This window comes from Mchenga conophoros, linkage group LG2 (assembly GCF_057382185.1).
Source record: "Mchenga conophoros isolate Kocher_MC1m ecotype Shallow Benthic linkage group LG2, M_conophoros_male_GT1.1, whole genome shotgun sequence".
NCBI classification, from domain to species: domain Eukaryota; kingdom Metazoa; phylum Chordata; class Actinopteri; order Cichliformes; family Cichlidae; genus Mchenga; species Mchenga conophoros.
The window spans coordinates 6,214,272-6,239,308 of NC_140527.1; the positions used below are offsets into that span (position 1 = coordinate 6,214,272).

General features: G+C 38.0%; 1 protein-coding gene across 1 annotated transcript in view; it reads left to right on the plus strand.

Moving 5' to 3' along the window:
• The window catches only part of rxfp1 (relaxin family peptide receptor 1), a 90,513-nt gene that overhangs the window by 44,613 nt on the left and 20,863 nt on the right, over positions 1-25,037 (plus strand). The window contains exons 3-5 of the mRNA XM_085284407.1: positions 18,474-18,557; positions 22,929-23,034; positions 24,949-25,020. Coding sequence (XP_085140533.1) covers positions 18,474-18,557; positions 22,929-23,034; positions 24,949-25,020 — 262 coding nt within the window. The remainder of the gene's footprint in view (positions 1-18,473; positions 18,558-22,928; positions 23,035-24,948; positions 25,021-25,037) is intronic.

The following is a 25,037-nucleotide window of genomic DNA, read 5'->3' on the forward strand; positions in this document are numbered from 1 at the left end:
AAATTCAGATGTTAGGAACTGAATTTGGTGTAAACAACACGAAAGCATGGATCCATCTTGTCTGTATCAACAATTTAGTGCTGGCGATGTGATGGCATGTGGGAGGTTTCTTAGTAGACTTTGGGCCTCTGAGTAACAACTGGGCATCTTTCAAATACCACAACTGGAGACCATGTTCATTTTTTATGATCAGAGTAAACCCATCTTCTGATGGCTGCTTCCAGCAGGAGAGTGTGCCATGTCACAAAGCTCGGATCATCCCCTACTGGTTTCTCAAACATGTTAGTGAGTTCACTGCACTCAGTTTCCTCATGGATTTGTATCATGGATGTGCAACCAACATATGCATAGCAACTGTATCATACTATCATGTTTCTATAGACTAAAACCTCTGAGGAGTGTTTTCAGTACGTTTTTGAATGTATGCCACAAATAATTCATGTACTGCTAGGTATCCAGCCCCAGTACTAGTATGGTGTGCCTAATAAATTGGCCTGTGAGTGTAATTTAAAATGTAACATGAATAATAATAATAATAATATATGAGCAATGAGAGAATAAAAGCTCAAGAATCAAAACCTTAACATAAATATTTTTCTTCCATCTGCTCTTAACAGTGCTGTTCGAAGCTCTCGGATGATGTATAAACAGTCTTCCACTTCTATTGTGGGCTTGAGAGGGTTTTTTAAACATTACGTCAGAGCTGTATGTCAGAGTTTGTGGAACATGAAAGCAAAAGATTCAGACATCTGAAAGAGGAGCGGTTGTTTTAACTCATGGGAGTGCAAAAAGTAGCGGACATGGGCTCAAAGTGAGGAGGATAAAAATGGGTTACAATGTTTGTTTGGTTTTTTGGGGAGGGGGTTTGGTATATATTTCAGGAAAAGGCTCAGAGAAATGTCAGGTTGAGATTATCAGAGAAAACATTGTGTCATCAAAGGGCTCTAGGCTTGATTGCAACAACCTCTTCCCAGTCCCACATGAAAAAAAAAATTGTACCCATTTATAACTACTATCAGAACAATGTGCCGTATATACAATATGACAAACATATCATCTGGAATACAGCTTACTCCATAAACAAATCAAGTTGTAAAGTGGTATTAGACTGATATGTAACAAGCAGATGTGAAGCTGATTAATTGAAGGGTGCTGTTTTAGTAGGATTTGTTTTTTGTTACAGCCACAGTGAAATTCCCTGGAATGTAACATCATGAAGGGTTTTAACTCGAGTAATTTTTGCCACTGCTAAATCAAGTATCATTTTGTTCCCCCTAACTTTATTGCAAAACAATAAAAAGTAATTGGAGCAAACCAAAACAACTCTTACATTTCAGATTTAATTTCCATTAAACACTTAATACCCCAAGTTAATAAGAATGCGCAGTGTGTAATTGTGCTTGATGGCACCCTCTAACTAATGAATGTGCCTCAGTGTGATCTAACGAGTTGCTGTGAGATGGTGTTGTAAGTGCCAAATGAAGATCTGTACCAGCAGCAGTACACTGATGGATAAATAATAAATCATTTTAATTCCAAAAAGATGAAATATCTTGAAAGAATTAACAACAACAAAACTGATGGGCTATTGCTACAATGAAGCTCAGTGTACAGTTTGATGATGCTTCTGTTGCTTGTCCTTGGATATGTTTGTTAATCTTTTACCCAGTATTTAATTTGGGGGCATCACAAGGAATGGAACTGTTAAAATAATTTTGATGCTCTGGGTTATAAATAAATTATAATAATATTTAGCTCATTACTTTTCTTATTTGTTTTTATTTTAATTACATTTTCAGAATAAAGTAGTTCTCCCCCAATAGCTTTTTTGGGGTGGATATTTGGAGGTTTTGCTCAGTTAATGTGAGGCAAATCATTACTTTGCTTTAATTTGAACAAACTGGCAATATAGTAAAGCCCTTGCCATCCTCTGTAATGTGATTAATTAACAACTGACTAATATTGACTCAAACATGTCGCTCTCAGCATGCATTGTCTTGTTAGTCATGATATGCACACTAACAATCCAATTGATAATTACTGACAAAGAACACATAGTAAGTAAGCTTGCTGACTAGTGAGTCAGCTGCATTGTAATAAATTCACCACTTCTCTAAGCCATTGCCAGCTTATCTTAGAATTTCTGTAATCATTTACCATCAGCATCTCCAGAGGGAGACATATTGGTTGGTGTGTACATGTACATCTCTCTTACATCAAAGGTCATTCTTTAGCACATGGTCGGATATATAATTACACCTTAAAGTGCAGTAGTTACATTGTTCAGTCACTTCCCCACTCAAAGTAACGATGCCAATGCAGTCACTGACCCCCGGTGTCTGAACCCACAATCTTATTTAAGTATTTGTATTTGTTTGGGCAGCAGTACAACTTAGCATTCAGTGCTGTGATGTGTTAACACTGTGTAATGTAACACTTTACCCACGAGGCAGCTAATGTTGCCAAGGGGTGCTTTGATTTCTTTTACCATTATTTTTTTTTCCATATTTCTTTTTACTTCCTCTTTTTGCTGATAAAACCCTAAATTGGCAGTGAGGTGCAAAATATGTGTGATTAGCCATGGTGGATATTTGTCTTGCTTATACCAAGCAAGACAAATACCCAATTTGAATTATATATATTTTTTCTACTTTTGAATACTAGATGCTCATCAATGCAACAGGTATTTTAAGTGTGAGTAATTGAATTCAATCAATCAATCAATCAATCAATCAATCAATCAATCAATCAAGGCTTTATTCGCCACGTGCAGGTTGCCCTGCAGTGAAATAGGACACCCCCCCCCCCCCCCCCCCCCCCCCGACCTTACACACACAACACAGACATCACATGGGGATACAGGTCGGAGATCGGTAGCGTTACAGAAAAAAAACACTGAAATATACACTACAATGGGAAAGTACAAGAGGAAAAAAAAAGGAGAACTCTACTCATGCTGGGCTCCTGGGAGGACAGCATGAGAACAGAAAACCAAAAAAAACTCCTCTGCACAAAAAAGTACATAAATGTCCACAGCACAACAGTATGGAACACGTGACAAGCCACAGGGTCGGGTGGGGGGTGAGGAATAATCCGAAGCAAACACAGCAGCCATCCAGGCTCAGACCCGCCGTGTTCCCAGGAGGGAACAAGCATTGAAGGCGTTTGGAAAGGGAGGGGGGATGAGTGTATATGTATGTGTGTGCGTGTCCAGAGTTCAGCTGAGACAATGTCCTTCGCCCTGCTAGGCTAGTAAACAGTCTTCCAGCCAACCCAGGTGGCCTTGCATGGAATGGGAAGGAACAGACTAAACACAGTCGTTATCAGGGTGTTTTTGTTCGGCTCCAGCCTTGAGACCGCAGCTGGCTCCGAAAGGGTATCCGCATGAAGTGATGGTGCTTTTTACTTTAGTGCGAACAGCTCATATGAATTTCAAAGCAGTTCTACAGTCCAACACTGGTCTCTCAATCTCCCATTGGAGAGCCGCAAGTTATCCAGTCTGCACTCACAGATCTTATTCTCAGTATTCACGGCAGCTGTAGCCTTTCCAAGATCTTATCCGTGCTGCACTCAATGAGCCCATTTTGAGAAACTCACGCCTCTTCCCATCGTTCCAATCCCAGCGGGCAGCCTTGTAGGGGTTTGAACAGCCGGTTCCACTTTCTTAATTCTTCGATAAGTCAGGGCCAAGCCAGCTCCGATCAGCCAGGACCCTGTTATCATGGTTCCGAATAGGTAGATATCTTCAGCACTCAGGCTCACCCAAGCCCAAACTTCTCGTTGAGAAAGGGGTGTCAATTGCATTTAGGGACCAGTTGATCAAATCCATAATTCCTCTTTTAGGTTTTAGAGAACAGACTGTGAGAGAGTGTTCCAGGGAAAAGTAATACAAAAAACACGAGACTAGACAAGGACATAAGAGGCTAAGCAGGGAAGCTAAGGGAGAGGAGGAGGAGGAGAGGAGAAAAGTGCGACCGCCTTCGTCAAGAGCAAGAGCAGAATTTAAGAGGACACTTGAAATTGGTGAAGTTCCACAGCTTATCCTTTTTAGCAACAGGTCCCAGAAATATTTTATCGCTTATTAGCTTCAGTTGAAACATCATCCTGAGGTGGATCATTTCAACATCATTTCTGGAAGGTGCCACATGAAACAAAAACCTGAGCTCTGTAAGTCTATCATTTAGACACATATTCGTCATTTGTTGCAAACTCCAAATTAATTTAGATTTTTATTTCGTTAAACTTTCATGCCAGTGCTCCAGTTTGCTGGTCTGATACCAGGTTAATCCTTCTTGAGAAGATCAGATTGAGTCTAATATGAGCAGGCAGACAGAATAGTGTTCACCCTATGGAACATCTGATTTTAGGCACGTCTTTGATACAATTTGATTGTAACACAACGGATCAAAATGAATCAAAAGTTCCAGGTAGGATTAAAAGTGTCTTGAGTTATCAATGTCAGTGTCCCCACTCTCCTGCTGAGAGATAGAACTTGCACAGAATCAGGGTTTTTTTTAACTGACTGTATTAACTGTCTGCTTCAAAGCATTATGCGTGTAGAATAACACTCTGCCCAATTAAGCATTTACGCATTCAAAAGCTGCATATATGCTTTGTTTATGCTGTAGCTCTCTTGAGATAGCCACAACTCTTCTAAAGATCCTATGATTTTTAAGTGTGCACAATAATAATAATGAATTGTTACGCATGTCCTCTGAAGTAATTTTCAATCCCTGCCCATGCTACCATGCTGCGGAGCTAGTTCCTTTGTCCTACCAATTACCTAATTACATGTGCTTGGCATCACAGGTAGCAAATAATTAGATGACTAGAATCAAAGCCACTAAAGACTCCATGTCGTGAGAACCTGAACTAAGGACTGAGAGCCACCACTTTACTGTGTAATTGTAATTCAGGGCCAATGCTGCATGCAGCAATGTAGGTCAGAACTGTTGTTTGAAATCATACTTCTGTACCTTTTGAAAGCTCTTGAACAAATTCATTTTAACACATTCAGTCGTAGTCTATAGAGGAGCCTCTAAAGTAATTCTGTCTTCTTTGAGAGACTGACAGATGGTTGAAAAAAGGGGTCGTTATCAGTCAGATTTTTTATTTTTTTCCTCTAAGTCCAGTGTTTGTATCTGCAGGGTGTCGCATGTGTCCCTTTGAGTGACTTCAAATAGTGCTTTCACAGATTGCCTCTCCCTGCTTATTTCATATCATTGTGACTGTTCTCTGAACTGCAGTGGCTCCATTTGAATTATTGGTCTGATTGAGCATCAGTCTGTTTGTGCTTTTTAGCTTGTGTGTATCATCATGATCATATAATGAGTCACAAATTAATCTGTTTTGAAGGCCAAGTTCAAAGTAACTCAGTCAATTTTTCCCAATTTCACTTCCATGGTTTATCAAACGTGGAAATTCATAATAATTCATACATCTATAGTTTTCTTCTAAGAACTGAAGTTTTGTCTGAAGAAATATTGCAAACATAGTTTGGAGTGGATGCGGTATCAATGTTGTATTCTACAAATGGAAATTCTGATATTCATTTTTTTGATGGACGAATTTAAAGAAATTTGCAAACTTTCAACCAAGAAATGTAACCAGTTTTTATGGTACAGATATTACAAATTAAAACTTTTTCTAATGCAGAACCCAAACACAACTGTCCTGTCATTGAATGTTCTTGAGCGAACAACGTGAATCTGAAAAGAGAATCAAACAAAGGCATTGTAATGCTATGAAAACAGGTTCTAGTAATAAAAAAGAATACCTGTGCATGCTTTAGCTACAGTAATACGTTTAAGGAACATGGTTTAATTAAAAAATAAATACATATTCACCTTTCTCTCAAGTTTCACTTGCACACACAGCATTTACATTTTCATTTGCTCAGTTAAACTGTGTATCACGCTACAAAGCTTGGCTAACATACCGATATATTATAGCAATCCCTCATTTTTTCTGCTTCTCCATTTCTGTTTATGTTCATGCACTTAACCATTTGGATTTCCATCAAGTTATAAAAAGAAATGCAAGAAATCAAGGTCATATACTTGTTTACCAGGTGTTCAGCCTCCACTAAGTTTAGGTATGTATAGCATGCTCCTTGTTGTATTATAAAGTATATATATTTTGGGAGCTTGCGAATTGTTTGGTTTGCAGCGTTTCATAAACTCCTTGGTAATAAATTGATAGTTTTCAAGCTTATCTTTTTGCACAGCTTTCCAGAGACATTTTCATGTTTCTCCTTTGCCTCAGTGCTTCTTAGCACATTCTCTGCCTGATGGTGAAGTGTTCCAGTAACCCTCCATCTGTTTTTTCAGTGGGTGGTGAGAAAGAAAGAACTGTTTGGTATGTCACATTGCCCTTTGTGAACACCCCAAAAGACACTGTAATGCTTTTTCTGTCATCTTGTGTATACTTGATGCAAGTGTCCACTATGGATGGGAACTGATAAGGATTTAGCGATTCCAATTCCACTATCGATATCGCTTATCACTTCAATTCCTGGCAAATTCTCTTATTGATTCTTATTGGCTCTGTTTTGAGAGTCACCACTGTTGCTAAGTGTTATGACCCGGCTCTGCTATATCTGAGTCACTATTTGTGCACAGTATTTGCATGCTGTATGGTCAAATGTTTGGGCACACCAGAGGTATTTCCCCCTTTTGTTCTGATCACTGTTGGGGTTGTAACTCAAAAAAAGTATTATACATATTACTCAGAACTCTTTTTTTTTTTTTTTTTTTTTTAAGTAATGCAGTACATGATTACACCCATGAGAAAGTAACTTGTTTTACTACTCTCTACATTACTTTCACAATTCTCCATAAAGAAGTTCAGGGTCTGTTTGCTGGGCTGGGGTCAGCATTAACTCAGCTTTACCATCACTCTGGGTTCTTGGCTAGCTTAACTTTAGCATGCTGTCTGTGCAGATGCTTGCAAAGAGCTGAAGTTGTGTTAGCAGCATTATGTGGTTCTTTCTGTCCTGAAGTTTGCTTTTCCTTGTCGTGCTCTTGTACTTTTGTGCATTAGAAAAAGTAAAGCCCATATCCACTATGCAGACTGTGCCATTATTTTCCTCCTCTTCCACATAAACTAAAATCAGCTGATTGTAATGCAAGTTCAACCGGAACCAATAAGTGGGATCGATATGCCAGCTGACTAACAGTTCCAAGGAATTGAACTCAATTCACATCCCTAGTGTCTGCTGAGTTACTATTGTGAAAAAGGAAAAATATATTCTTCAGAGTCATGTTTTAGTAAACAAAAATATAACCCCAGTAACTCAGTACGTTTGCCAATCTGAATTTACTATATCTGAATATACAATCTGAATGTTGCTCAACTCAGGTAAAATGCAGGTAAGCATATCTGCTTTATGTTTGGTAACTGTAATCTTTAGACTGTAAACTTTAGAACAGATTGCCCAAAACTATGCATGCTTGAAAAGAGTTCCAGTCAACTACTGGCATTATGAAAATGACCTGACCCTGATGATGCACTGTGAAAAATGTGAGTTACTTTACTTGGGGCAGGGGTGGAGAAGGAGTGTCTCACGATTAGACAATTATATAAGACCTTAATAAATATTGTGGATCATTTTTAGTAAGAAACAATGATGTTTTAAGTGTGGCGATTATACTTATCACTCTGCTGTGAAATTTAAGCTTGCCCTATTTTATAGTTTATTTGCTGCTCTTTGTGCTTACTGGGTTAGTAGAAAGTCTGCTGTTTATTTAGCAAACTAAGTTGTCTGTCATTTCTTTCTGCATAACCAATACACACATGAACATTGCATTGACATTCTGCTGCAGGTGTCAGAACATAATGCTCTCTGGAGCCAAGGCTTAGAAAGGCGCTTCTTTGCAAGTGTCTGGTAGCTGGGCTTTATCCCATGCAGGTTAGGCTAAGTCTAAATGAGCCACATGTGTTCTCCTGTGGGTCCATCCCCCATGGGAGAAACATGGTTACATTTTGCATTGGGTCACAATCAAAGGCAGACGTCCCAGAACAAAATTTTTAAATTGTATTGTACTATCAGGTCTTCTGTCATATTGTATGTTTTGGACAAGGTGACAGCTTTTGACCACCTGTTAGCAGGAAAGGAAGCTGTCAACCAGATGTGCCAAAGCATGTAGTTCAGGTGTGTGAAGCCCTAGTTTTGCAGGTCTTCAACTCTTACCTCTAACACAGCCTCAACAACATTATGACGGATGCTGCTAACATTGAATATAAGTGGACCATGTTACTATGTCTATGTCGTCTATGCTCTCGTGTCAGGCGCTTCAGTAGATTCGTGCTATTAACAACGGCCGATAGTTTTTTCTCCCCAGGACATAGCTTACATATTACTGTAATGTTCTTGTCTGCTTGTTTCAGAAAAGTAAAGAGACGGGAATATGTCCATTTCTCGCTTCAGCCGAGTCCGACATCTTCCGCTTTAGAATACGACTATGCAGCAAACTGGCGCGAAATGACATGCACCTGCACTACAGCGATGTTAAAGCGGCAGAGTTTACTTCTACGTTTAGAAGACAAATTATTGAAATTAAATAATGATATTCAGCGAGTTTAATTATTTGATAATGTAACGCAAGTACATTGTAAGTAACTGTAATTAAAATACCTAAAAATGAACAGTAATCAGTTACTCTACTTTTTCAGTGCAAAAGTAATTTAATTAAAGTAATGTGTTACTTAGTAACACGTTACACCCAACACTGGCTGAGACTATACAGCAATGGAGTAACTAGTTGTGCGAACTACACAAAACTGTGGCTTAACTCTTTCCCCCATAACGATGACATTTGATGACCTCCTCTGCACCTTTAACACTAAGTTTTGACACTTATTATATATAATGATAACTCCTCAGGCTTGGCAGGACCCTTGCGTGCCTCCTCTTCCAACTCCGGCTGGTGACGTATATGAGCCGGTGGTGGGCCTGTCGGTTGTTCAGCGGCCCTCCTCTTGGGAGGAGGAACGGGTGCAGGCCCCGGGCACCAGCTGCTCCTGCCCGAGGAGTGGGGATGGGTGCGAAGGCAGGCTGCGTCCTGGCTGGTCTCACCCTGGAGGTTGGCACAGGTGCCGTGCAGTCAAGGGTCGCGGATGGGGGTGGCGATTGTGTCACCGGGAACCGATCTGAGCTGCCAGCCTCTCGATCATCTGCCTGCGGCACTCAATCTGGTCCTGCAGTCCACCATTTGGGCCAGCTCCTTCCCTGTCTGGCCCAGTCCTGGGTCTGCCGTGCTCCTGTCCTGGGTTTCGGCACCACTGTATTAACTCCACGGCAGACCCATCCACACATTCATGCTTTTCAGCATCTTGTTTTTATTTACCAGTACACACGTGACCATGCTGCACCACATATATCAATATATACACTTAACAATCTTGTGTTTGAACCAAATGGTGGACAACAGAGTTGTTGGGAGATTGCTTCGCTTGTGGGACTGGTAACTGGTACTAGCAGGCCAAGCAGAGTACAGCTCTCACGATGGCTGGATCAAAAACTTGAATGTGGTTTGACCAGGATGCTTCCTGGTCACCTCCTGGTGAAGTATTCTCGACATGTCGGACAAGAACAAGGCCCTGGGGCAGACTCAGGAGAGGGTGGAGAAATAAATTGTTTCTTAGCTGGATTGGGAACATGTTTGTCCAGAAGATGTGGGAGCTCATCAGCTATGAAGAAGAAAGTCTGAGCATATCATCTTAGACAAAAACCAGGATCCAGATAAGGGATGGATGGAGTAACTATTTAGTAGTCCATTTAACTAATTTATCTGTATTTGTCCAGAGTAAATTACTACGTTGATGGAACAGAATACGATATAAACACAAAGAAATACCAAAATAGTCTTACAAAATAAACTTACTCTCAAAGTATAAATATTATTTTGCATAATTTGCATAGCTGTGCAGAATTCACTGTTTTCTACCCCAACAGGGCAGATTAAAGAAATGATGCAATGTTGTAGAAGCTCAAATTATGCTCAGCGACTTGTGGGTTTACATCATGTTGTAAACAGCCCTTTAAAGGATTAAATAGAAACATTCACATTGCCTTTTGTGCTGATTTAGCTTTTCTGAGCTTGGAGTGTTCATGGACACTGAACTCTAGTTACAAAACACTTTATAATCTGACTGAGCTAGAATACAAGAGATAAAACACAAGTCAGTGGCTGATAGAGCTAAAGTGGATAGCTTCTCCGAAGGGATAACATCTTTCAACTTGAATAACTCGCTGACCATCTGGGTATTTGGCATCCCTTGGCTTCAAGCTCAAAGCTGCTTTCTATACGTACAATAACTGACAACTTGTAACTGAAATTAACACATGAACAGTCATGTGTGGCCAGGATTTAGGCTGAAGAAAGTCGATTTCGGAGGCTGCCTCAGGCACCCCTTACCAAGCTTAAACTAGAAGACGTCTGCAGTAAATACATGATTATATGCTTTACTGATTTTTTTTAATTATTATTTTTTACAGTACATTGTAATTTTGACTATTTAATTTAATTAATAATCATTGCAAATAAATAAATAAATAACTGACATTTTAAAACTTTAAAATTATGCTTTTTTGTAGGACATTTCTTTGTAAATGTGATAGTGTTTAATGCCTAAATCTGGTCTTTTTGAAAATGCTGCACTACTCTAATTTATTTGTCATAATCCTTTGCCATATTTGAGCTCTTACAGTGCTTGAGGATCCGTCAAGCAGTTTCTAGTTGAACTTTGCTTAATGCAGCATTATAATGAAGACAGAGATAAATGAAGAGCTGATAATGAGAGCAATCAATATGAAAATCAATACTGGTTTGAGTTAGCAGTCTTATCTTGATCAAAAATGAACAAATCGTTAGAGGAAATTGTGCTTCAAAGGCATCTTTGATCATCAGGAAATAGATTCGTCCAATAATAGTCTAAGTTTTACAAAGTTTTACAAAGTCTTACACAAAACAAAAACCAACTCAACAGGTGAGTAAAAATACCAAACAGGTAACAGGATATCACCAATTAAAACCATAAGTCACTTCAGAATCACATGCCAGTTATGGAGTCATGCCATCTGGTTTCACAGTTCTCACCTTATCAAAAATTATTGCCCTTCAAAAGACAGCACAATCTGCACTTGTAACAAATGTCATTATAACTTTGTCCTCTTCAGATTGTGAGACTATGTTATGAGTAGTGCAGTGCTGTCTGCCTTTACCTTTTGTAATTAAAGTGTCTTTCAGCTGTCACAGAAGCCACTGATAGGCTGTGGCATCAATTTTCTGCAGCAGCTGTATAATGTTGAGTGGCGAGCTGCAGCACAAGTGGCAAATTAGCTCATTAATCTAATCTCAAGCCGGAAACTCATATCCACAGCGCCATAGTGCGTGATTATATGCACTGTGGCGCTTTAAATTATCCCTATAGAGCTCTTCGCTCTCAGATGGGGGCTTACTTCCTGAGAGTTACCAGTGGGAGGTAAACTAAAGCTATCAGGCTCGTCTTCTGTGGTGCCAGCTCCTAATTTTGGTTTTGGAGACAAACATACTCTTGACTTTTAAGATTAGGCTTTAAACTATCAGGTGGCTCCTTAATTATGCTGCTATAAGTATACACATGCTTTTTTTGTGTGTTATTCCCCATGTATTTAAATGTCACTACTGCAGAGAAAAAGTAAAATATTTTCAGTCTTTTGAATAGAATATCAGTCTTCGCTCCAAGGCAAGATTAAAATGTCTTTTTTTTTGTCCCTTGATTTCTCTCTCACTCTGATCCATAGCAAGAATGACCCAGAAAGTCATTAAGTGATTTCTGCTTGCTGGTAATCCTATTATCAATGTCAAGCAGAGTGGCTTTCTCCTGCATCTGTACAGATAACTTATTATCTGATCATTGTTTGTCCTGAAATTTAAATTCTTTTTTGGCACTTCCTTGAAAGTATAGTATACTGCCATGTTCAGCGACATTTCTCTCAGTGGCTGTGAGTTGGGTTTACACTTGCACCAGAATATTTAATCAGAAGAATTACCGTTTTATCAGCAGATACCATATCTTTATGGTACAGTTGACAGTAGTCACGTTATATTCTTTAAGAGTCTGTATTGAAAACAAACTCTCTGCAGAGTTCCCTTCAGCTTGGAAGCCATTATTCTTTGGAAGTGCATATTAGCATATTTACATCAAGACAAAGAGCATAAACAAAAATATTGCAATCAGAAAATTTGATCAAATTGTTTACATGTTAAAAAGTTTCTGTAGTTTAGTTCATAAATAGTTTCAATGGAACCTTTTTATTCTGTGTGGGCTTTTCACATGCTTTCAAATCCCTCTGTTGTTAAGTGTTCAAAGATGAATAGGTAGCACTTGCAAAAGACTTTGCTCAACTACTTCCCTGAAGTTTTGTGCAACTGCTACCTGTTTATATTTAGAAACCCAAATTGGAGTCATATATTTGTTTATAATCACGGATGAATGTACTAGGAAAGAGCATCTTCTTCACAGACTAAATTAGTGCTCTGAAATTATGTTGACATGTACAATCCATCAAAACTTCGTTGCAGACAATACAGTACATGTCAGTATCATTTGTCTACAGCTGCAGCCTTCAGTAATCCTGCCAGAACCCCAAAAGTGCTCAGGAAGTACTTGAAACGAATGACAAAATACCACAAGACACTGAATTTGCCTCCAGACTTCCCGTATTTCAAGCCAATTTATCCTCATTCTGTCTTTCAAATGGTTTTCAATGTTTGCTTCATGGAACAGCCTAAAACCCAGACATTTTCAAATAATCTATTTTTAAAATGCATTTTAGAGCCCCTCGCATTATGTAGCTCAGGTGCTTCAAAATCTTGATTCCATATAACTTACTGTGACAAATACAGCAGATGGCAAAGTGTAGCAATTAGCAAAAATAATTACCAATAAATAATATGGTAATCTAACTAATTTCTTTTGTGAGAAAATGTCAAAATGCACAGCCAGTAATCACAAGAAATAAAAAACAGATGAGATTAGAAATCTCTAAGAAAAACAAAAGGTCTCATGTTGGGTTTTTTTCTCTGAATCACTCGGTATGTGATTATTACTAAATCCCTTCCAACCCTGGCCAGTAAGTAGACAATCAACCCAATTATTATGAATGTTTTAATAAATTGTTGTTGTTGTTGTTGTTGTTGTTTTAATCATATACCTGACTTGTATCGCATTTAAGTTATATGGGATACATTCAACAGAGAGGGGAGGCTCTTTTACCTGCCATAATTTGTTCTTCTGGTTCACTAATCTCTGCAGTTAAATATTAATACATTTTATGTGGTAAATAAAATACTTTTGCATGCTGATTGAAATTTTTACCACACACACGACAACAAACAGGCATTGTTACATTTGGAACCATAGCATAACCGGCTTAACTGTTGTCTCTAATAGAGACAGGAAGGCAGAGGATGCCATCTAAAATGAGCAGCTCATAATCCTCACAGGTTATGTAGACCTGTATAAATGGTGCGCTGCATTTGAAAAGTGTCTGTAAATAATATGCTGTTATCTAGTGTTTTGTGTCACTTTACTCTCGACATCCTTTCCTTTGCTCATTATTTGGATTTTGTAAGTTTTGTATCCAAACACACATGTGCTAAAGCCTCTCAATTAGAGAACTCTTCTTTTATTGCAGCTGCTTTTATTATAGCTCATGGACGAGTCACATCAATTGCTCTTTGTGAAATTTGCACTTCACACAAAAACTGCTGTGAATATGTGTGGACCTCCTACCTGCTTTGAAGTGCTGCTGCCCACTGAATTGTAACATGCTAAACATAAATCTTAATGGCACAGTGTGGAGAGGTTTCACTGCCCCAGTACTGTCTGCTGTTGCTTTGATCTGAAACCTCAGTGAGCTCTTTAGCACTGCTGCCTAATCCTGGTAGGTTTCTTCTGTAAATACTGACTAAGAAGGCAAGCAAGAACATGTTTATCAATTTATTTAATTGTGTAAATATATTTATTCTTGGGAAAATTTGTTTTTTTAGAGGGCTCCCTATTCTTCAAACATGATGGCTCAAGTTCCAAATACTGTCACATTTCAAAGAAACATATCTAATAATCTCTTACTATTGCAGAGCATAGTATAGACCAGGGGTCGGCAACCTGCGGCTCTGGAGCCGCATGCGGCTCTTTAGTCCTTTTAGTGCGGCTCCGCGTGGTTTGGAAAAATAAATTAATTTTTTTAAGTAATTAGCTGAAGTATATTTTATTTATGTTAATTCTTTTTTAACTTGTAGTTCTAAATTGGAAGATTATTGTGATATTGAAATATAAATATAAAATTATATTCTATTAGTTTTTGATCGCTCAAAATAAGTGTCACACTCGCGGAAGCCGGTATACCCGCCGAAACGCCGTGCATTTATCGAAACTTTCAACCCCAGGTAGGGGGTCTTCGGATCCACATTATTTCAGCAGCTATTCTCCACCGTGAACTATGTTAAAAACAAACACCGCTCACGCCTCACAGATGAAAGCTTACAGTCCTGCGTAAAGATGAAAGTCACTTCGTACAGCTCCGAAGTCCCATTGTAAACATATCACGGCAGACCCGACGATGTTTCCATGAACATGCTTTTCAGCATCTCTTTATTGACCACTTTTCACACACGGTTGCTATACGTATACAGCCGGTGTTAAAGCTCACAGCCCGACACACCAACACAACAGCATAGATAGCACAGACGTTAAGGTGGCGAGGTGTGATTGCGGGTGCCGCTCAGGTGCATCCGCATCCCCTGCAGCAGCGCTGCAGACCACGCCCCGCCACACACATTAACCAGGTAAAATACATATTTAGGCAGAATTTTGCAAATATCTATTTTTCATTTTTCAGCAGCATAGTGCTTTTTTTCCAATTATTTTTTTTAAAAGCCAGGTCAAGGCTCCAAAAGCCCAAAGGCGATATATCTGTGGTGGCTCACAACAGTTTTTGTTTGCTGGATCATTTTAGTTCAGCTGTGTGTCTTTCCTTTTGTTATATTTCTTTAAGAGTTCAAAATGTGTTAATTACATAAATAAAATGTAATTTTCTCTGTAGCACTTCCTGGATTTAAGCAGCACGCCTTAGTTGTTCACACAAAGCATAAAGGTAAAAAAACAAACAAACAATATATACAGTGTTATCTTCATTTTAGATGTCAAAAAGTATTTGCGGCTCCCAGTGATTTATTTTGCATGGAAATCGCGTCCAAATGGCTCTTTGGGTGAAAAAGGTTGCTGACCCCTGGTATAGACTCAAGGTGTAAATCACAAGTTACTGATTTTAGTCAATGCTTTGCAACAACTATGGCTTTGTATACAGTCACACAGGTGTCAGTGATATGTTATGAGATTTCATAGAAGATTCATTTGGATAAAACCATTTACTGTATGTCTCAAACACAATATATAACCATTGAACTGTGCGATAAAAGAGGCAGCAAACATTCGGAGAGCACGTTAACACCAAATTTAGATCCTCGTGATAACTAGTATTTGTAAGGAACTGTGCCTTTACAAACAATAGGAAAATATTCACCTGTTATTGAATTTCATATGTTATTGAAGTGTCTAAACTAAAGATATTTCACAATATATGCAGTCTTAATGCAGAGAAGAAAAAAATTAACAGTCAAATACTGATTGATGTAAAATGCATATTCTTAGCTTGTGAAGATTATTTGATTTATACAGGAAGGAACTGGATGGATGGGTGGATGTTTTACTACGACCACTAAAACTGAATGTTTACAGGATAACATTTAAAGGGATTTATGTGGGGGTATATCTTCAAGATAGTCTGAATACCTTACCACTGTAGTTGTGAAGTTATTCAAATAAAACTTTGTGGTAGTTATTCTGAGCAGAACTTGATAAAGTATTATATCAGGGGGGATGGTGGAAGCCCAACTCAATCAGACGTAACAGCGGGGCTCGCTGGTGTGTTTATGGAACGGACCCAAAAGCAGACATGGAAGAAAGGAAGTGACAATAAACAAAAAGCGAGCCTTTATTACGGGGGATACAAAACAGAAAAATGGGGCAAAGCGGAAAACTAAAACCTAAACTGGGAAAACTAAAACTAACTATCAAAATGATGACAAAAGACAAGAACATGAAACTGAAGGGGAACATGCGAAAACGTAAATGTGAAATAATCCCAACATGAGCATTAATATGTACCTGAATAGTAGAAAGCAGAAACTCTGTGACATAATGAGACTTGACATAAGGACAAACAGACGACCCAATGCTGAACAGAGGAAGACAAGACAGACGACTTAAATACACAGTAATAAGAAGAAACACCTGGGGAGACACAGCTGACACAAATGAACCTGATGCCACAGGGAAAAGTAAAACTAAACACGCTGGACATGGAAAGACCAGACTCTTCAAAATAAGATAGGAAACATGGAGAGACGTGGACATGAAAGCACAGGCAGAACGAAAGTAAAACAGAGGACAAGATAGACTTACACAGAAGACAGGAAAGACACGTAAACAGGAGACATGGACAAACCAAAAACTAGAATAAAACTAATAAATAAATAAAATAAGATTAGCTATGGCAAAAGAAGTAGTGAGCATGAGGTCTCTGTAATTACTAAATTGGTCATTCTTACTTGTGGTCCGAGGGCAGGAAGTGAGGAGGTCAGTCTGCTGGCAGACACACTTCCAGAGTAGGAATAAGAAGTACAGCAGAGAGTGGGTGGGCAGATGCAAGTCCAGAAGGTATGGAGTTTCAGGAGCACCGTAAGGCAATTGTAAGCACCTTAGGGCAACTGTTGTGCATTACTGAATTGAAAAAGAAGCCAGGAATTAGGACTGGTTGAGAGCTGAAGAATCCACGGGATTAAACTGGAGAGTCTTCTGATGGGTGAGAAGATTGTAGGTCTGGGATTCTAAACAGGATGTGAGAAGCAGGAGTTAGAACAAAGCAGGTTAAGGAAACCAAAGACAAAGAATGGGGCCAAATAGTACAGCCTATTGAGGAATCAGATATTACTGCACAGCCACCTTGTCTGCCCTGAATCCTGACAAATATTTAATAGAGAAAATATGCAGTGGTTGATATCAGTATTTATGGATACTCTGTTTTTTCCTGCTTATCCCTGAATAAGCAGGAAAAAGATGAGGATGGATGGATGTTTTTTTAAGTAGCCAAAAAAGTTGTAAGGTGATTTCAAATGAATTTTTAATAGCTTTCTTTTGTCACAACAGCCTGTGTCAGTTGTACTATGTAGTGGCTGTGGGTTTTGTTTTTGTTTGGTTTTTTTTTTGGGGGGGGGGGGGTTGCCTCCAGCCTGTTGGCTGCTTGTTTGTGCAGTCACATTGCAGTTTTTTTCTGTTTTTTATACTTACAGCTGTGGTTAACTCTCTTCTTAGAGCCATTTCTTTATTTGTACCCATTGACCTTGGGTCTGTACAATGAAACAACTGAAGGATACCCAGAAAAAAAAATCTGAACTTGTGAAATCTGAACACCTTCAAGAACATTCAGAAGAAGATAAATAACGCAGGAACAAACATCCTGCTATGTAATATAGACCACTGGTATGGACAAGGATGTGCAGATGTTTCCCAGAATGATACCCTGAAGTGATGAATTAATTCAAATTGTATGTCAAATAGCACACTAACTATAATTACAAATAGTGCAACCACTTATGTGTATTTATGTGATCTATTCATGACCAAAAGGTAGCTATAAGAAAGTGAGGATGGGGTGGAGTTACGTAATTGAGGGATGCTGTAATTCTGTAATTGTATGCCATCTTGTCAATGTATTGGCTTTTCCACCTCTTTAGCAATTTGTGGCTTAAAGGGAAACTGCAAAGGGTTGGCAGAGTTGATGTGATAAAAGCATCACGTTGGCAGAGTATAAAGAAAAAGGTTTAGCTCCAAACCAGCCAAAGGTGCATGCAACTAAAAGGAACACCTAGAAGCACAGTGCTTGTGTTCAAAATAAATATTAATGACATCACAAAGAGGGAACAAGGAACATAGTAGATAGGAATTGCACCAAAAACAAACAAACAAAAGAAACCCTATACCTTCACAAAAAACAATATGAGATAAACTGTTTTACATTTATTGACCAAAAAAATCACACAGTTACAATAATGTGGTACGAGGAGAACGCTGCAGTATCACTGAATAATCTGGAACAGGTGATTATTATTCTGACTTCCAAAAAACACATATTTCACAAACGTACGCAGTCAAACTGGTGGTTGTATAAGAAGACTGCTCGAAGCATGCTCAAGGCCTTTTATATCTCGTGTAGGCTTTTGTATCTCATAGCATCAATGGTGGGAAAAAATTTTGCCTTTTGTGAATCTGAAATACTTGATTTACCTCAAATTACACGTTTGGTTTTTGAAGGTCAAGAGATGACTCATAACTTTCTGGTGTGTCTGTCATATACTAATTTACAGGAGATAATAATGGATGGCCCCATCTTTTTGACAAGTATTTTGGAATGCCGAGTCATAACGCCAGGACCAAGTCCAATGTATGCTGTGAGTACCTTCATTTTAAATGTTAGAACTTTGTCCTTAAATCGATTATTTGTTTTTCACAATGTTTTATAGCAAATAGTTATTAATATATCAGATGTGCTTTCATGACAGTATTTACTTTCTGCTTTCGCTTGAAATTAAAACAGTAGACATTCCCTCATTACCGCATTGCAGGAATATCCTAGATGCGTGTCTTCGTTTGCCACTGAAATGTTTACATTATGTTTTGTTACTGTGATAAAATAGTAAAAGAGATGGAGTTCAAGGCAAACATGTTTAATGTTGCAAACTGTACAATAGGGCTGCCACGATTAGTCGACTGGTCACGATTACGTTGACTATTAAAATTGTCAACGACGAATTTAATAGTCGATGCGTCGTTTGAAGCTTTGTAAGATTCCAAAAGACGCAGGAATAAGTAGTAGGATTGAATAGTGTAATAACGGACTGAAACAGAAGATGGCAGCACTGCATGTACAAGGATGCCAGCTGCCGTTAAACCCTGAAGAAGTAGTAGTGTCCAGTATCATAGCTGTGTCCAAATTCAGGAACCGCATCCTCCTGTGCCCGCATTTGTAGGGCGATTACGTTACAGCGACACGGCGAAGACTGTCCAAATTCGAAGACTCCGACAAATGCAACCGACAAATGCTGGGACACATTTTGTGGGATTGACCGATTTACATAGTATGGGCAATAAAATGTGTATACCAGACTTATTTGAGTGTTGGTTTGATATAGCTTTTTTATTCTATTTTGCTGATGTCTTTTCATCTTATTCCGTTTCATACATGTAAAAAAGGAATTTTATGCATCATGACAGCTGCAATTTTAGTCTATTGTTGGTTTTGTCAAAATCTTTCTGTTTAACGATCAATCATGCATGCATGACCAATCTGTTTATGTAATTATTCTTTTAACTTGCCATCCGTACTATAAGTAACAAAGGCTTAAGCATGACAGTCTTAAGAAGATGAAATCAAATTGTCAAGCTTCGATTTTAGTCATCCAGTTTGGATTTTTCTTTTCCCATTATATGCACCTCTTTCAGTTCATGCTTTTTAATCTGCCAGTTGTTTGAAAGCTATCTATTATCCACACTGTGCTCACTGACAAGCAGTGTATTTTCTATTCTACATAGAATAGAAAATAAAGACTAGATGCATAACTTTGTGTCCCCAAAAATGAAGCCTTGCAGGCTAAGTTCCTTTTGAGAATGAGAATCAGTAGGATGATAGCTAACGTGACAGCTAATTAGAGATGCACTACTGCACTGACCGGTGACCGCCAGTCAACCTCCCAGATGACTCCCATATGGGCATGTGTTACGCACGCACAGCAGTGCAGGCAAATAGTCACATATATATTTTTTGTCATAACACATTGATGTCAGGATCTGAAAGCAGAAGGCTCTGCCTCCCATACTACTATTAAACATTCTAGGAACCACAAGTAAGCCTGCTGTCTGAGAGCAAATTACTCTATAGGGGTGATAAAGTACTGTGAGGTCTTTAAGATTACATGGGGCCTGATTGTTTAATATCTTGTATGTGAGGGGAAGGATTTTAAATTTAGTTCTGAATTTAATAGGGAACCAATGTAGAGTAGACAATATGGAAGAAATACCCTTCTCTTTCTAGTCCCTGTTGCCACTCTTGCTCAATCAACTCAAGGCTTTTCAGGGAGTTTTTACAACAACCTGATAATAGTGAATTACAATAATCCAGTCTAAGTAATAAATGCATGAACAACTCTTTCAGCATCCCTCTGAGACAGGATGTTTCCAATTATTGAACAAATGGAATAACAATGTCCTATATATGTATTTAATGTGCAAACTACAGTACTACTATAGCATACAGTACTATGCTATAGTACATAGTCAAAAATTACTCCAAATTTCATCACAGTGTTACAAAAGCCAAGGTAATACCACCCAGAATAAGTATCTGGTTAGAAACCATATTTCTAAGACTTTTAAGGCCGAGTACAACAACTTCAGTTTTCTAAATTTAAAAGCAGGAAATTGGAGGCCTTCCAGGTCTTTATGTTTTTAAGACATTCCTGCAGTTTAACTCATTCATATGTGTCACCTGTTTTCATAGAGAGATAAATGCATAGCTGTAAAAATGTATTCTATGCTAATGATACTGCCAAAGGGAAGCATGTCTAATGTAAACAGAATTGGTCCTAGCACGGAACCCTGTGGAACTCCATAATTAACCTTAGTGCATGAACATGAACAAACTGGAGTCTATTAGATACATATGATTTAAGCCACTACAGTGCAGTACCTATAATACCCACAACATGCTCTGTGATAAAATATTATGGTCAACAGTATCAAACGCTGCACTGAGGTCTAGTAGAACAAGCACAGAGATGAGTCTACTGTCAGCGGTCATAAGAAGATCATTTGTGACTTCACTAATGCAGTTTCTCTACTGATGAGCTCTACTGTTTTACAACTACTCTTTCAAGAATTTTGAGATAAAAGGTTAGAGAATTGCGTATAATTTTCATGTGTTGGTGTCTGTGGCTTCTATACTTTAAGCAGTCACTGACAGCAAATGATTTTCACTGAAGCATTAAAAAGTATCCTCATGTTTAAAATGTTTGTATGTGCCTTTGTGTATTTAATTTTGAGTGTCTGAAAATAGAGGACTATTTATAAAAATGGCTGTAAACAGTTAGTGCATTTTTTGTAAAACCCCTTTAATTAAAGCTGAACTTTATTTTTCTTTATTATTTAAAATCCACTGCTGCAAAGCTTTAAAAAAATGTGCCCAACAAATTATGTATCTAATTGTAGAATGCAGCACAATAACAAGTCTTTTTTTTTCAGCTGCATAATAATTTAACTAACCTCTTTTGAACAATTATTTAGATCAGATTTGCCCCTCTGTTTCCCCATCTGCTTAGTCCAGGGAGCACTGTTTCAGGATTGTGATCAGTGTGACCAAACGGCTTGTGAATATCATCACATAAATCTGATATTTCAACCCAGAACATTGCTTCAAGTGTTAGTAATACACCTAGCAATGAGCTTAACCAGCAATACAATCTGTTGTTGAACTAGCACATAGCTACATTAAAATAATGATAGTGTGGTTCACAATTTTTATCAGTTATTATAATTTCTTCTTGAATAATTTGCAGAGCCATTTGCAAGGTATCATAGGGATATGGGGACCATAATTAGACTAATTGTTTTCAAAGACATTGTCACAATTACTGCAATTATAAAGCAGAAGTAAACAAATTACTCTTGTTGGGTTTTCTTTGAAATTAGCTGTTTACTGATAAAAAAAATAATCAAAATGTTACAGAACAAAACATTATCTGTGTGGAGACTGTATTACCTGAAACAGATATAAACACGCCTGGATGTCATATTTCTCACAGTTTTTCACAGTTAGAGACTTGACACCCTCTGTGAATTTGCATCTCTTAATTTCCTCACTTCCTTTACTTTGTGAGAAGACAAATATGTTTTATATAAATTTTGGCCATACAGTAGCTACTGTGACCTCATCTACTGGTTTATGGATTGATAAACCCATGGATTATCTTAGATTATTTGATGGATAACTTGATAAAATTGTTCCATATTGCACAAACACCATAAAGAAGGTTCAGCGTTCGATGGTTCAAATTAATTAAGGTGCCTCTTAGCTGACTCTTAGGTGCCGGCATCTACATGCAAGTGTTACTCAAAGATGTCAAACCTGCATGCTAATACATCAGCCCATCTGTGGTTATCTCAAAGGGGACAGTTAGCTGTCTAGACCAAAACAATTTGTAGCAGGATGTAAACATGTTTATTTCTGGAGTGGATCTAAACATTGGGTCCCAAATGGCCACTTGAGGAACTGCAACTTAGGCCACTTTTGCTTTGGCTTAATTATTCAGCCCTTAAGGCTGCGACTTCTACAGAATCCATTTCAAAATTTTCTCTCACCATCTCTCTGGTTGAAAATGTGTTTTCTCTCACAGGCAAGCTTTTCATTGACTTCCTTTTATGGCTCATTTGACACATCCTCAAAATATAATTTAAATTCATTGGAGCCGGTAAAGTCTGGTTAGACAATTTTATCTGCTTCATTTAATCACATCTTTCATATTCAAATTGGAATTGGAATTTAATCAAAGGTAATCACAGCTGGCTTATCCTGGGAATATTTAGTAAGTCTTTTATTAATGATTGCCCACCTGTTCATCCCAAAAGTCACTTTTAATAAATTCTGCTTTCATTTTCTTTTTCTCTCCTGCTTAATCCAGCAGGATTGTGTTGTTGTTCTTCAAAACAGCTCCACTATTGACACTTTTGACCATTTGTTTATCCTTCCCCTGTCTCCTCCATTGCTCTAGTGCTTGGTGTGGTTCCTGAGCTCTGCCTGTGCCGGGACCTGGAGCTCGACTGTGACGGGGCTCATCTTCACGATATCCCAGTGGTAGCAATGAATGTCACTATGATGTGAGTAGAAAATAACCCCTGTTTTTCTTCGATACTTTCAAACTCAAGCAATGTCCAGAAAGACAGTCATCAGCAGCGATTACTGTCACAACTTGCGAGAATTTTTGTAGCAGACATTTGCCACTTCAAACATCACTTGCCACTGTGAATACCTGTCATTGCCACAACTTGAAAGGTAAAAAGTGAAAATTATTGCCTGAGACATGGCACTCAAAGAACTCAAATCTGTTGGACAATTCTCTGAGAGCAAAGATGGTGGTAGAAGTAATCATTCTCTGGGCAAAAAAAGTCTTTTAAATTTTTTTTCTTTTAATTTATTCTTTACATGAAAGTTAAGTTCAGCAATATACTACTTTAAACAAAATGCATGGATATATTTCAACAAGACCACTCAGTGTTGAGACTTACTGTTAAAAGCTATAAAAGCTAGCCTGTACTCATTTAAAATATGGCTTTTTTATCAGTACAATGTACAACATCCAGAATCAGATCAACTATGCTACCATAAGCCCAACACCTATGTTACAAATTTAGCCTTCAAAATGTGACATTAAGACAACTATAATGTATGTGGAATAAATAATAAAAGGCTCATTAATCACATGTCCTCACAGACTGACTGGATGCGTCGCAAGCACACTCATTTATAGAATTCCCTGTTCAACAGTTGGACCAGCTTCTAAATATATGACACATACAGCACATCTTAAGGTGTGAGTGTATATTCTGAGCATATTAGCAGTAAACATGTTGCAATGATTTACAAATGTCAGAAGGTACAGAAAGTACAAAAATGTTAATAATTTAATACTAGTAATATTTCCATAATGTGGAGGGGCCCTTTTGCCAGATCTCAGCCCAAAAGAGCATCTTTGGGTTGTAGTGATCCTGGAGTTATACATTATGGAAGTGCAATCAATACGTCTTTAGCAGCTGCTAAATGATGATGCTGTCAAAGTCTCTCATAACTAAAATCTCAGAAGAGTATTTCCAGCAATTCCTTGAATCTATTCAATGAAGAAAAAGCAATTTTAAAGGCAAAGTAAGGCCCAACCCTGTAAGTAATCAAGTAATTTTGTAATTTTGTTTAGTTTTGTTTTCATTTCTTTTAATGGATTGTCAGTTCAAATAAATAACACTGACTTTTTGTTCTAATGAATCATCACCTCGCTTCCTTTCATGAGCCCATTATAATTATCTTGCCCACTACAGGGCTATGAAACAATCTAACTAGGAGTCATAATTAACTGCTTGCACAAAGAGCCTCTGGGAGAAGACGGTCTCTACTTGCCAGCTATCCAAGAAAAACAAAGTTAAAGTAAACAAAGTTAGAGAATGGTGCACCAAAGGGGATTGCGTTAATAGTAAGACGTTTTCCTAAATGTGAAAAAACTGACTACTTCTGCTTGATAGAATAGTGCGTGAGAAGATGAGCTTTTAATCATCCTTTAATCCTTTAAAAGGCTTGGAATCAGCAGCTGAATCAGTTGGTCAGTTCAGGGTCTCTTGACCCTGATATGGTCTCTTGGCAGAATTTAAAAGACCACTAAGCTGTAGCTTGTAATGTTTACAGATTAATGTTTCTGGTAACTGGCTTAGTCAGAAAAAGTAAGTTGGACATTATAGGGAGTTTTTGTCTTTTTATATGTATTTTATGTGGATAATCCAGTTAAGATATTAACATATTAAAATCTGTATATCAAAAATCTTCTTTGAGTAAATTAAAATGCCTGCTATGTAATAAATAAATAGAATCAGCGTAGTGATGTTATGTTTCATTTTAAATCGTTTTTAAGATTCACAGCCACAAAATCCCATTAATCATAGTCAGAAGAAACATGCTGTCCAAGTGTCCAAAGGTGAGTGGTGCTTTTGGTTTCAAGCAATAAACATGTAAATGTCCCTGTCTCTCAGGTCCCTACAAAGGAATGGGCTTCAGAAACTTAGAGCGAACATATTCTTTAAGTACCAGAGCCTGCAGAAACTGTGAGTGTTCCATTAAT